The 15,090-nt window shown below is 39.5% G+C and overlaps 2 protein-coding genes across 2 annotated transcripts; both read right to left on the bottom strand.

Moving 5' to 3' along the window:
- Nucleotides 1–1,737: 1,737 nt before the first annotated feature.
- Nucleotides 1,738–4,821, bottom strand: LOC143896050 (uncharacterized). The gene has a single exon (XM_077403600.1). The coding sequence runs from the start codon at nt 4,149–4,151 to the stop codon at nt 1,968–1,970; it is 2,184 nt and encodes a 727-aa protein (XP_077259726.1). The 5' UTR covers nt 4,152–4,821; the 3' UTR covers nt 1,738–1,967.
- Nucleotides 4,822–11,927: 7,106 nt separating this feature from the next.
- On the bottom strand, nt 11,928–14,426 carry LOC143896052 (uncharacterized). The gene is made up of 3 exons (XM_077403601.1): nt 13,532–14,426; nt 12,316–12,727; nt 11,928–12,212 (listed from the first exon to the last, which is right to left on the bottom strand). The coding sequence occupies exons 1-3, from the start codon at nt 13,952–13,954 to the stop codon at nt 11,953–11,955; spliced, it is 1,095 nt and encodes a 364-aa protein (XP_077259727.1). The 5' UTR covers nt 13,955–14,426; the 3' UTR covers nt 11,928–11,952.
- Between the last annotated feature and the right edge of the window lie 664 nt (nt 14,427–15,090).

The raw sequence follows: 15,090 nt of genomic DNA, 5'->3' as shown, positions 1-15,090 counted from the left end.
CCTGAGACTGACGGTGACGCGGTTAACAAACTGTACGTTGATCAATTCTTTAAAATATTGAACAATCAACGAAAAGAATCAGACGAGAAGCTGACTGCGTTCGAGAAAGATCTGCAAGCGTTACGGACTGCGATAAACAAGCTTCGCCATTCGACTATTGTTGAATCGGACGCGACAACGAACAAGAATGGACAAACGGTTCAGCAGAAACGACTATCGAAAGGCGTCGAGTGAAGAGAAGCAACGGTTCATCAACGACGGCGAGGAACGGCAACGAACGACTCGAGAACGGTTGTCGGACGGCTGTCTAGCGGTTCGAGAACGGTTGTCGGACGGTTGTCGAACTGTTCAAAAACAGCTTAAAAACGATTACGAGCGGTTTAGAAACAGCTGCGAACTACGCGGAGACAGGAAAGGCTACAAACAGCTAGAGAACGTCGACGACGACGACGATGAGTGGTAAGAAGCAGTTAACTGACGACGACGACGACGAGCGACAACGAACGATTCACGAATGGTTCAGAAGCGGTTACGAATGGTTCAGAAGCGGTTACGAACTGTTCAGAAGCGGGTACAAACTGTTTGGAAACTGCTACGAACGATGCACTAGAAGCAGAAACGGCGACAACGAAACATGAGACCGTTAAAATCGACCGATGCGGATAAAAATATTGAAAAGCGACGGTTGGTGGACGAACTGCACGCTCCGGCGAGAAGAAATTTTCCCCGCAGACACGTCATAGTGCGAGGGTACGACGACCTGTGGCAGGCTGACATCGTCGAGATGCGTCCGTACTCGCGTTTCAACGGAGGCTACCACTACATACTCACCGTCATCGATGTGTTGAGCAAGTACGCGTGGGCCGTGCCGCTCAAGGGTAAAGGCGGCAGCGAGACAGCCGACGCTATCGCTGAGATAATTCGACGCAGCGGGAGGTGCCCTAGTAATCTACAAACCGACATGGGGAAGGAATTTTACAACACCGACGTGCAACGTCTCGTGAGAAAACACGACATCAATCATTATTCCACGTATTCGGTGTTGAAGGCGTCGGTCGTCGAGCGATTCAATCGTACGTTAAAAAACAACATGTGGAAGATGTTTACGCTCAACGGAAATTACAAGTGGGTCGACGCGTTGCCGCGACTCGTGTCGGATTACAACGCGCGCAAGCATCGAACCATCGGCATGCGACCCGTCGACGTTACCCCCGCGAAAGCCGAAAGACTCTTGGCTACGGTGTACAGCGCGATAAAGATCGCGGGTCCGGCAAAATTCAAAGTGGGTGACTCGGTGCGCGTTAGCAAATACAAAACAATTTTCGAGAAGGGCTACACACCGAATTGGACCACCGAGGTGTTTAAGATCGTTAAAGTGCAGCGTACCAATCCCGTAACCTATCTACTCGAGGACTATCGTGGAAAATCCGTCTCTGGAGGGTTCTACGAGCACGAGTTGCATCGCGCGACTTATCCAGACGTGTATCTCGTGGAGAAAGTACTGCGCAGGAGGGGCGACGAGGTTTACGTTAAATGGCTGGGATTCGATGGATCGCACAACTCATGGATACATAAGAACAATGTTATTTAATTTGTGTAAACTGTATTTTTTATTTTTAATATAAAAAAAATGCAATATCTAATATGTAATACATGTAAAATGTTTGAAAAATATGAAATACATATAAAGTACATAAAAAATATGAAATACACATGTGTAATATCTTTATTATAATATTCTTTCCAATACTGTAATATAATACTCACAATACGTTACGTTATATTACATTCACACACATTCGTACATTCATACGTTATACGACATACATACGTTATATTACTACTACTACATTATATATTACGTTACATACATATACTATACATACGTTATACTATACATACGTTATACAATACATACGTTATACTATACATACGTTATACTATACATACGTTATACAATACATATGTTACACAGGTATTCGATAATGTCCCCACGGTAACGTATCGGTCGAATTAGGTATAATGTATCGCTTGTCGTCGTACGGACTCAGAGCGATTTTTGTTTCGGATACGGTGTACACCTCGTGTTTTTCGGACCTTATGCAAGCCTGCTGTCGCTTCATTTCAATTTCGTCTCGCAGACATCTCGTGTAATCGTCGAACGTTATCGACCTGGCTACGACGTTGCTCTTGACACCTTTCGCTTTTTTACAGTCTTTCTTACCATCCACTCGCAAGGCATACATTTTCGCCCTGAGTCCGACGAATTCGGTCATGATCGCACCGTTATTCTCGTCCTTCATCAAGCCCGGCACTTTTTTGTTCTCGAGCGTTATACCGTACGCGTTGTCGATCGCGTAATCGCTCGTGTCGAATCTAGCGATATCGCGTTTCACGTTCTCGTACACATCCTCGCACTCGATATGATATATCAGACTGTCCGTATCGGTATACATAATTCTACACTTGTCGCGATACAGGAGAGACATGTACTCGTGATGAAATTCGTACAAACAGACTTTTGATATGTCGAGAATACACATGCCGACGTAAATAGGTTTGTCAACCTCGAGTTTTCGCAGTTCGACGGCTATCAGATTTTCTGAAAAAACGCTCCTGCTGTGAAAATTTGGTTTTGAGATCAGTGCCTCCGCGCCGTATCTACCGTTCCACTTTGTCACTAATTTTACATCGACGTGATTTCGAACGTTCTCCATCGTTTTCCCGAAAACCGCGTTGTTCATCAATTTATACAGATTTTTCTCGAAATCGTTTTTGGCCAGTGTTCTAAATTTTGTATTGAGTTCGATGTAATTGCAAAGCCATGGAGATTGAGCGAATTGCAATACGCGATGAATTTTTGTGACGCGAAGACCGTGGCGCGTGCATTGCTGTAGGTTGCGGTAGTGTGTGACATAACGCTTCTTATCGTACAGCGTGGCGAGAAGTTTGTCCTGCCGTTTGCCGGGTGGTTTATCGCGCGTCGGACAGAACGGTAGGTCAGCGTGCGCGTCGTGTTTATTCTGCGGATACTCTAGATCGACTTCGAGAATGTAACCCGTGGGCGAATCCAAAGCGATCGCGCTAAACTCGAAATTCGAGACGTCTTCGACCCATCGAAAGTCTGCATAAGGCAATGGTTGACACATTGCCCAGCCGTACAAGTTGTTTACGTCGAAATACATCAGGTATGACGATGGTTTCGATGTATCGTAAGATTGCATGTACCTGTTATTGGCCTGCGCGTATCTGCCGGAACATTGACTCAGACCACCGCGTATACCGCGTTCGATGAACATGACCATGTAAATGTCCGTGAGCAGTTCGAAATTGATACCCGTATGCTTCAACATAGCGTCCCACGTAAACCCTGGTAGAGTGTAATAATACGCCGGATCGAGTCCATAACTCGCGACGCAGCTATCGCGAAAATTTTCAAAGATATCGGCCAACAGCAAGACATCGATTTTTAGATACAGATCGCTGTAGTCACCGAGCGTTCGAATGGAGAACCGCTGCCAGACGTTGACGGCGTGCGCGTAATCGCTCTCGGATACGGTGTCGCCTGTCAATGAACTGTAAAACGAGTCGCGCGATGGTAGACACGCATCCTCCAACTTTTCGACGCAGTCAATGTACTCGTACGGAAAGACACTTTTTCGCGTCAATAATTCGAAATTTTGGTCGGATAACGCGGAAAATTTTGAACGTATAATTTTTAACTTATCCTTATCGAGGAAGGATGCTAATTTTTCGAGACTCGTGCTAAGAAATTTGTACGAGTCGATGAATCTTAATTTGATGCAATTTTGGTAGTTTTTATCCTCAGTGCTTTTTACGTTTTTCGTGAATGAAATGTATTTTTTCTTCGTGATTGGAAGTAAGTCTAGGCGTCCTTCGTAGGCTGTAGCTATTTCCTTGATAATAAAATGCGCGTCGTAACCCGATAAATTATGAAATACTATGGGAATGTAATGCGAATCTGTGTTATTTAGATTACAGCTGGAATGCGCGGGACCTCTATAACGACGACCGGTCAAGTGACAGTGATCGCGTACGCGCACGTCGTCTGGCTCGAACGGTTTTTCGCACACGTGACAGTGCGTTGCGCTGTTAAATTTTTTCCATTCGTCTCGCGTAAAATCCGCCATGGGTATATTATCGGACAAGATGTTCTTTACGTCGTGTGCTAAACGTCTTAGTTCCTCGGCGAACCACGCGACGCAATCCTTATCGCGATGAAATCGATACGCGGATAACGAGTCGTCGTACGAGCACCGCACGTAATATCCTATGCTAAATACCCGATGATGTTGAGACGTGTATGTGGACGTTGTCGGATCCGCATCCGTCTTCTCGAGGGTACATTCCAGGTCGGCGTATACGACATATGGAACTCGTTCCTTCCTGCTGTGATTCTTGAATCTCAGCCACTTGTCATCCTCGCTCGGTAGTCGGATGGCACAGTTGTTTATCTCTCGGCAGTCTACTCCGTGGGCTTCCAATTTCTCGCTCGAATGAAAAAAATGTAAACATCTGCAAAAAAAAAACAATTTTGAAAATTAATAAATAAAAAAATAAAATATTGTATTTTATAATTTTATTAAAAGGAGTATAAGTACTCACCGATCGCAAATGTATTTTCGACCATTGTACCTGCTCAATTGCGAGCTCACGAGGCGGGATAGATTTTTTATCCACGCGAAATGTCCCACGTCGTCTCGCGGGTCCTGCACGTACAACAGATTTACGTGCTTTTCTTTCTTCCAATCGGTGAACCGTATCGGGAGAACGGTTGTCGTCTTCTCTCCTTCGATGGCATACACATTGATGGATATATTGTTGTGATTTTCAAAATTTTTAATCTGTTTCAAAGTCTTTGTAAACTCAATGCCTTGTAAATTTAATACTGTTGTGTAATCAGGGTACGAGGATTCCCGTTCTGAATGTCTTTCGGCTGGATGTAAAGCAGCCACCACTGACCACGCGAAGCACGCATTGTCACCGCTTTTTTCGATTTAATTTTTTGCGGTAAATTGATGTAACATCCCGCGCGCAAAGGATTGTACTTGTTCACGTTCACTGTCAAATTGAGTATACGCGACAACGCCCATCCGCTATCGCGGTCCTGAAACTCTTCGAGACGCGATAAAGTAGGCTCGATAACGTGTAGCTCGTACCACTCGCGCAGATCGAACGCACGAAAGAGTTCACGGTTTCCTGTGCTGACACTTTTGTTCGCACGTTTGTCACCCGTCACAAACTCGCCGTTGAACACGGTGTTTATCTTTACACTTGCGTGTCTTTGCATGACGTTCCGCACACGATCGAGCACGATGATTTCGGCGTCTTCGAGAAATTTTCGCGGTTCGATGTAATTGATATTTATCACCGCACCGGTCAATACACGCCATTCGAACGCGGCATCGATCTCTCGCCAAACGAGTCTTTCCGCGTTTTCGTTACCGCTACTACTGCCCGCCGCGTGCTCACCACCGATATGTACGAACCGTCTCTGTAATAGAGTCTTCGCACCATCGAGTCGCGCGATTCTTGCCACTAAAGATGACCTGTTTCCGACAGTCTGAGAGCCGTCTGATACCCGCGGACGTTTGGAACGACAGTCTTCTTCGAGCTGCTCAATAAACTTCTCGCATCGCTGTTCCCATGCGAGATATTCGTCCAAGGTAGCGATTTGGTTGGATCCTTCCACCAGGTCGCGTTCCGTTTTATCGAGATGTTCCATGTTTTTTGTTTTTTAATACTGTCTCTTTTTTAAATCACGTCATATTCTTCGATGGAGCACTTGCACGTGATTCGATCGCACGCTGAACAATATCGTTTGCCACTTTGAATGCGATAGTGCGCAGACATAAAAGAACCAGAACTGAAGTAGGGGACATTAAATCCATGATTATGCTCCCAATTATCAACATCATCACAGTCACGTTCAAAGGTTTTTTCAAGCATCAATAGATGATTAGGATTATTGAGACGGTCAGGGTACATATACATACGTATCGAATTGTTCATCACCACCAATTCGACGTATTTCCCAATACCTGTATGAATCTTAATGTATGTTGCTTCACAATCATAGAGCTGTTCACAAAATTTAGACGCCCAATAGCGATAGTCAACAATAGGTCTAATATGATACGGCACAACGTCAGCACGGCGAGCTGCACGTGATTCTTCCTCGCTAACGCACTCGTCCCGCAGCCGTCGATACACTTTTCGTCTAACGTTAGAATCCCACTTATAAGGAGAATCGGTATTGATAACGACTCTTTGTCTAGCGAAGCGTTGACTGGTTCCGCGTATACCGAGTTCGCGATCGCGAAGAAACTGCACCGGCGATATTCGTTGCACATCTGTCAATTTCACTCCTTGATCTTCTTCACGCAAACCATCGGTGATATCTGTTGTAATACATTCCATTATTAAATCATCGTCAGATTTTGGAGGCTCCACAGATTCCTCTTCAATTATCTACACCATGTTGTGCACGTTATGTATAATGTCCCACTCGCGATAATGTTTTTTATTACTTCATGCAAATCGGGCACATGTTGCATGGATATATTTGAAACAATGGAGTATTACGACAATCTGTGCAAAATTGAATGGTCATTACGTCGTACGGCTCGGTTACATGCTCTCGACGTTCACGTATGTGCTCACCAGTGTCTGGTGAAGCGATCATACACGAATAACACAAGTTATCTGAGCCGTATTCAAAATAAAAATAAATTGCGCAACACTTTGTACGTCCATCCAACGCTAAAAATTCGGGACGCGACACTATTTTTTTCATAACTTCTCTACGGTTATTGTCTTCATCGCTGTTATAGGTGCTGTCCGGCGACAACGGACGATCCTCGTCGGATGAATCTACATCCATTGTTGCCTCGAAATTATTGTTCACTGTTTTTTTGAAAAAAATGTTTTTTTTATACCGCTTACTCGCCACAAGAACTTTAGCCCCAAGTATCAACTTTTAAGAGCCGCGATAATGTTTTTTTCTTATCGTGTGCAAATCGGGCACATATTACGCGGAAATATCATAAACAATGATTCACGACATCTTGAACAATACCGGCCATGCGTCGTTCCGCGTCTCTCAACGAAGTGTTTTAGGCGAGCGTACATGCCGAAATCAAGGTCCCATAGTGCAACCATACACGGAGCACATAGTGCAAGTGCACCACCCGTTGAATAATAAAAATATATTACGCAATGTCTTTCACGTAAATTTAGCACTATTCTATCGATGACTTCTTCATGATTGTCGTCGTCGTCACTGAAGTAGTCACTGTCGTCCGTTAACTCGCGATCCATATTGGAATTATTGTCATCTCCTTTATTGTGAAAAATATTCTTCTGTATTGAATACTTGACACAAAAAACTTCACCCTCGAATATGAACGTTCGCGTCGCGAAAACTAGCCGAAAACTGATCCACAAGATGTGGATCCATAATCATCCTGGCGACAACGGATGCTATGCGTTCGTATAATTATCGTTACACATATTTTGTTTATACATTCCAGCAGCCGGATATCGGCGCTCGCATTTTGTAATATGCCGCGCCATAACCGAATACCGCCGCGACGGTTAAATCGTAATCGGCAGCGGCTCTTCCTAGAAAAAAACATGAAGGGGACTCCGCAACGGTTAAATCGTCATCGGTGACAAATTTTATCAATTGTTTACCTCGGCTATTTTATCTTCAAACCGTCGTAGGGCCATCGACGCTCGCTTTTGTAGTGAGACGCCGTAACCGAATGGCGGCTCGCATGTTCTAGAAGGGTGAGATCATTGCGGAGTTAAATGTCTAACTCGCTGTTTTGTTTATATTCGCCGATAAAATTCCAGCAGCCGAACGGCGCCTTTGTAATACCCCCGCGCCGATAAAGTGACGATCCCCCCCCCGGGAGACCACCCTCGGCGTAGAAGTGGACACCTACCCCCCCCTTTCGGCGGTACCTCTTGTCAATACGATATGTTTATTAATATTTAATAAACATGTCCCGACACGCTCGCCGACCCCCCCCTCGCTCCCCCTCACCAACGAGTCGTCCCCCCCGCCCCGGCTGACCCCTCGCCACCAAGTCGTCCCCCCCTCCCCGGTTGACCCCTCGCCAACAAGTCGTCCCCCCCCCTGGCTGACCCCTCGCCACCAAGTCGTCCCCCCTCTCCGGCTGACCCCTCGCCAACAAGTCGTCCCCCCTCCCCGGCTGACCCCTCGCCAACAAGTCGTCCCCCCCCGCCCCTCACCCCCTCGCCGCCAAGTCGTCCCGCCCTTTCCGCTCCCCCTCGCCACCAAGTCGTCCCCCCCCGGCTGACCCCTCGCCAGCAAGTCGTCCCCCCCTCTTCGCTCCCCCTCGCCACCAAGTCGTCCCCCCCGGCTGACCCCTCGCCACCAAGTCGTCCCCCCGGCGCCTTCCCTTCCCCCCGCCCCTCACCCCCCCTCGGAGCTCCCGGGGTAGATCTCTTATTGATATATCTACTTAGGAAAAAATGGCACAATAAAAAATAGATTTATTTTAAAAAATTAACTACCTTGAAATCTCAGAGGCATTTTCACTTAGACAAAACCTGTGTCTATAATAAAATGTCTCCTTTGAAACAAAGTAAGTTTTATTTAAAATATTTTTTCAAAAAAAAGTTTGGGGGATAATTGCGTGAGAAAATGGAAATGGAACACTCCATATACAATGTACACATGTACTCTCATACATATACGTTGTAACGGCCTGACTTTATCGAACGCGGACTGGTGTGCGGGATCAAGAGTCCGATGACAGGCCCAGAGACAATAATCAATTTAGTGAGACATGCAGTAGTTTTATTCACAGTTTAAGTATATGCCCGAACTGACGCGATATATACAACGATGAGGTAGTGCGGATGCACTTGATGACAAACGCGGTATCGTTACTCGACGGGCTCGGTATATTACATAGACGTATTACATATAAGCGGACGCGGTATATTTACAGGAAGTGCCTTTGCACTTGATAACGGCGCGGTATTTAACGACGAACGCGGTAGCGTTACATAGACGTATTCCACGGGCTCGGTATATTACATAGATGTATTACATATAGGCGGACGCGGTATATTTACAGGAAGTGCCTTTGCACTTGATAACGGCGCGGTATTTAACGACGAACGCGGTAGCGTTACATAGACGTATCCCACACGTCTATTAAGCTGACACAGCCAATTCAGCACAATCGATTAAAATTTATACAGAAATTTAGTGCTCTTTTGTTGCTAATTTGTTGCTCAATTCCCAATTTTGTTGCTCCAGCCGTTTCGGAGAAAATAGTAGCTGTGCTAACTTATGTTTAAAGTTAGCACAGCCATTCAAAAAATTGTGTTAAATAAAAAAAAAGGACATATTCTTTTAGTGCTTTTTTGTTGCTAATTTGTTGCTCCATTCCCGATTTTGTAATTTTATTTTTAAACCCTGGAAACTACCCCCAAAGCTATTTCTCCTTAAAAAAATACTCTAAAATTGCAAATTAGTCAGATATTTAATTAATTATGTTCAAGATTAGTTAATTACGTTTTACTGATTTTATTGCCAACCATTTGCATTAATTCCGATTTTGTTGCTGCACCCTTAATGCTTAAAAACCACCCTTAGCTTATCCTACACCAGCACAACGCCTTAAAATTGTAAATTAAACAGATTTCCGAATTGATTATGCATCCCTAATTTTGTTGCTCGCTATTTTTAACAAATTCGATTTTGTTGCTCCACCCTTAATGCTTAAAAACCACCCTTAGCTTATCCTACACCAGCACAACGCCTTAAAATTGTAAATTAAACAGATTTCCGAATTGATTACGTATCCCTGATTTTGTTGCTCGCTATTTTTAACAAATACGATTTTGTTGCTCTACCCTTGACTCTTAAAAACCACCCTTAGCTTATCCTACATCAGCACAACTCCTTAAAGTCATAAATTGAACACATTTCCGAATTGATTATGCATCCCTGATTTTGTTGCTCGCTATTTTTAACAAATTCGATTTTGTTGCTCCACCCTTAATGCTTAAAAACCACCCTTAGCTTATCCTACACCAGCACAACGCCTTAAAATTGTAAATTAAACAGATTTCCGAATTGATTACGTATCCCTGATTTTGTTGCTCGCTATTTTTAACAAATACGATTTTGTTGCTCTACCCTTGACTCTTAAAAACCACCCTTAGCTTATCCTACATCAGCACAACTCCTTAAAGTCATAAATTGAACACATTTCCGAATTGATTATGCATCCCTGATTTTGTTGCTCGCTATTTTTAACAAATTCGATTTTGTTGCTCCACCCTTAATGCTTAAAAACCACCCTTAGCTTATCCTACACCAGCACAACGCCTTAAAATTGTAAATTAAACAGATTTCCGAATTGATTACGTATCCCTGATTTTGTTGCTCGCTATTTTTAACAAATACGATTTTGTTGCTCTACCCTTGACTCTTAAAAACCACCCTTAGCTTATCCTACATCAGCACAACTCCTTAAAGTCATAAATTGAACACATTTCCGAATTGATTATGCATCCCTGATTTTGTTGCTCGCTATTTTTAACAAATTCGATTTTGTTGCTCCACCCTTAATGCTTAAAAACCACCCTTAGCTTATCCTACACCAGCACAACGCCTTAAAATTGTAAATTAAACAGATTTCCGAATTGATTACGTATCCCTGATTTTGTTGCTCGCTATTTTTAACAAATACGATTTTGTTGCTCTACCCTTGACTCTTAAAAACCACCCTTAGCTTATCCTACATCAGCACAACTCCTTAAAGTCATAAATTGAACACATTTCCGAATTGATTATGCATCCCTGATTTTGTTGCTCGCTATTTTTAACAAATTCGATTTTGTTGCTCCACCCTTAATGCTTAAAAACCACCCTTAGCTTATCCTACACCAGCACAACGCCTTAAAATTGTAAATTAAACAGATTTCCGAATTGATTACGTATCCCTGATTTTGTTGCTCGCTATTTTTAACAAATACGATTTTGTTGCTCTACCCTTGACTCTTAAAAACCACCCTTAGCTTATCCTACATCAGCACAACTCCTTAAAGTCATAAATTGAACACATTTCCGAATTGATTATGCATCCCTGATTTTGTTGCTCGCTATTTTTAACAAATTCGATTTTGTTGCTCCACCCTTAATGCTTAAAAACCACCCTTAGCTTATCCTACACCAGCACAACGCCTTAAAATTGTAAATTAAACAGATTTCCGAATTGATTACGTATCCCTGATTTTGTTGCTCGCTATTTTTAACAAATACGATTTTGTTGCTCTACCCTTGACTCTTAAAAACCACCCTTAGCTTATCCTACATCAGCACAACTCCTTAAAGTCATAAATTGAACACATTTCCGAATTGATTACGAATCCCTGATTTTGTTGCTCGCTATTTTTAACAAATACGATTTTGTTGCTCCACCCTTAATTCTTAAAAACCACCCTTAGCTTATCCTGCACCAGCACAACGCCTTAAAGTCATAAATTGAACAGTTTCCCGAATTGATTACGTATCCCTGATTTTGTGGCTCGCTATTTTTAACAAATTCGGATTTATTGCTACATCTTGCTTTTATAAAATTTGCATTTTTATCATATTTTAGCTGATAACAATTTTGTTGTATAATAATTTTGTTATATGTACATTATGTTTTAAACATATTTTTGTATTCTAATATAAAATTTATTAAGTGTAATATTTTTCGTTAAATTACTTTTTTGCGTGTAATAAGATAGTATAAATTATTTAATTTTTTTTAAGGACAATGCAATAAATAAATCATATGTAACTAATAAGTAAGTTGTTCTGTTTTTTATATAATATATAATTTATTTAATTATTGATGTACATAAGAATATGTGGATGTACTTGTTTGGTTTTCTTTATTTTTTTTCTGCTACTTGCAAATCATTATATTCTATCCAGTTTTCGGATCGCCGAGTTATTGCAGTGTAATGTCCGGTACATTTGTCAGTATCGGATCCTCGAGTCAGCATCGGTGGTTTTTTATAATCCACAATCCCTATCAATTTTAAATCATTTTCTTGATTTAGGGGATTTTTAATAGTGTTTGGTATGTCTTGTAATTTTATTGGTTCAGTTTTAGTGCCGAAATTACAGACATCAAATAACACTATGGATCCTGAAAAAGATTTGAGAAATATGTTAAAATACGTGAGAGTATGTGTTTATGAAAATAAGTGCTTAACTCTTAACTTTTAAAATAATAACATAGTTTTATTTACCTATTTTGTGAAGTGATGTTGTTTCAAAACCTGGACAATTTTTTCGATAACATTTTTTTTTTCCTAATAATATAATGTGTTCATTTACAACATTATAAAAATTATCTTCTAGTATAATTTTTGAATCAATTTGTGCTACTGGTAATATTTTTTTTCGTGGTGGACATCCCATGTCGCAAATTGATTCCTCTTCGAAACTTGGTGTATTTTTAAAAAATAAACCAGCCAAATGTCCAACATTAGTTTCGCAATTAATTTGCACACAAAATTCTATTATTGGGTCCATTATTTGATCTTCCTTTAGAAAAATGGCCTTTAAAATTTGTGCTCGAAGTTTATATGTGTGGGCTCTAATACCCTTAGCCAAAATGTCATTTGCCATTTCAAATAATGGATTCTCTGTTGCACGTATCTATGTGATTAAAAAAAAAGTTATATTACCTATGTGTGTATATGTATATATTTATTTTTTATGTAAAATTAATTAATCGTGTCCAAATATAATATTGCAATTGGAAATATATCTTAAGTATTATAATATAAGATTGCCAACGTTGTATTAAATAATTAAAATGTAAAAAATTAAAATTTTTGAATTGTAAACTTGAATACTTTTAATCTAATTTTATACTTCAAAAACTATTTTATAACAATTATGGTATAGAAGTAGATCGTCAGTGTAGAATTAATACAATTTTTTATTTTTTTAAATTCGTCCCAACTGACTATAAAATTTTGTTAAATCTAACACAACGTTTCGACCACAGATTTTGGTCCTTCTCAAGTGTTATAAGTTTTTAATTTCTTTTACATAACATTATAAAATTTTTAATACACCGACCTAGAGAAGCGTCAACTCATGTCATGTATGTGTCAAATCATGTCTATAACGTGACTAAGTTCAAATATATGTAACATACAATATGATTAAATCACAACCGACAAGATCTATTTCTATGTAAAAGAAATTAAAAGCTTCTAACACTTAAGAAGGACCAAAATGTATGGTCAAAACGTTGTGTAAGATCTAACAAAATTTATCAGTCAGTTTGGTCAAATTTAAAAAATAAAAAATTATTTTATAATAATTATACACTTAAACATTATTTAAAATTATATTTAAAAATATTTAAAATTATACTTATTAATATTATACTTAAAACTGTTATACTTAAAAATATTTAAATTTTGACTTGGAAGAAAAAAAATAATATACCTTGTCTGCAAAATGTTTGTAGTCTGACAGTGTTACAAGTAAAATTTGTAAAAGGCTGTCAAAGGCACAAGTATTCGTCAAAGAATAATTTGTGCCTTCTAGACAAACTGCTTGAAGTTTCATGGTATTCCCGTTTTTAATAATAGGTAATTTTGTGCTTTTACTCCATGTTAAAGAATCTTGTATGTTGTGTTTATTTTGGCCTAAATATCTTGCTGTACGTTTCTTTTTTTCATCATTTAATCCTCGCCAGTTTTCTGTTTTTTGCATAGCAAGAACTTCTTCCGAGTTTTTCAATACGGAACACGATACGCAAATACGTTTTTGTCCGTATCCTTCTTCTTTATCGTAAGCTACCGAGCATTCTTTTATTGCATGTACTGGTATTTGACAAATTACACAAATGTGTGCACCAGTCGGCATGTCGTTGTTGTTGCAAGCTGGACATTTCGTAGCTTCTTGTATATTGGTTTCAACACTTTCTATTTCCTCTGTTTCGTTGATACATGAATCTATATCATTTTCATTCTTTGAAAACAAATTTTCTTCTGACAATGAGTCCACAATTTTCAGTTTGCCATGTAAAAAATCTAAATGAATTTTTAAAAATTCGTCTACTCTAATGGGCAAAGTATAATTTTTTAAAACATTATTTTTCAAATTATTGAATTCGCCCTCGACTGCTGCGCTGGACGCTGGTATTCGTCCATATCCAAACTCATCACGGCAAACACATGACCACAAGGGAAATACATTTACATCCTTTAAGAGCTGTTGTGCTAAAAGTGGGAAATAATGCGCGTTGTCACGATCGCCAATTTGTTTTACATTATTTTCCACTTCTTTATAAATTTGTGCGCCCCATTCAGACCATTCATTATCTTCATTTTCACTCAAGTCATCAAAATTTAGATTTGTTTCCTCCAAATTTTCATTATTTTCATAATTTGACATATCTATAACATATTAGCAAACGCATGTAATTTTTAAATATACGGAAAAAATGTCTTTTTTTTTAATTTAAATAAATAAAATATAAATTGCAATTAAATAAATTAAAAATATTTGCATATTTTATATTCTGTGTTAATAGACGTTACGATATAAATTATAATATAAATGAACTTTTGCAACACTTTTGAGATAAATTGATTTTTTTAATATAAATGTATTTATATTAAAGAGTATATATATATATATATATATATATATATATGTATTTATTTTTTATTTAAAAAATCATTTTTTATTGAAAAATCAAATCAATATTTTTTTTCTAAATCAAATCATCTTAGAAATGTTGCAAAAGTTTACATATATAATTTTATATTTAAATATACAGAATGTTTCGAATTTCCTTAAATCTTTTATAGTAATTTAACAAAACTAAAAATTAATATTGTTATTGAAATAACAAAAAACTTACCAGTTATAATAGATTTTAATTTATTTTTTTCTTTTTCGCAGCAAGTTTCTTCACCACTTGCTAATTTACCTTCCGTTTCGCATCGTGCAATTGTTAATATGGCTTTCAACATTGTACTAGCTTCATCTATATT

Source organism: Temnothorax americanus, unplaced genomic scaffold (assembly GCF_048541705.1).
Source record: "Temnothorax americanus isolate GAGA-0224 unplaced genomic scaffold, ASM4854170v1 Scaffold176, whole genome shotgun sequence".
In the NCBI taxonomy this organism is placed as follows: Eukaryota; Metazoa; Arthropoda; class Insecta; order Hymenoptera; family Formicidae; genus Temnothorax; species Temnothorax americanus.
This window is presented reverse-complemented; position numbering and strand designations above follow the sequence as displayed.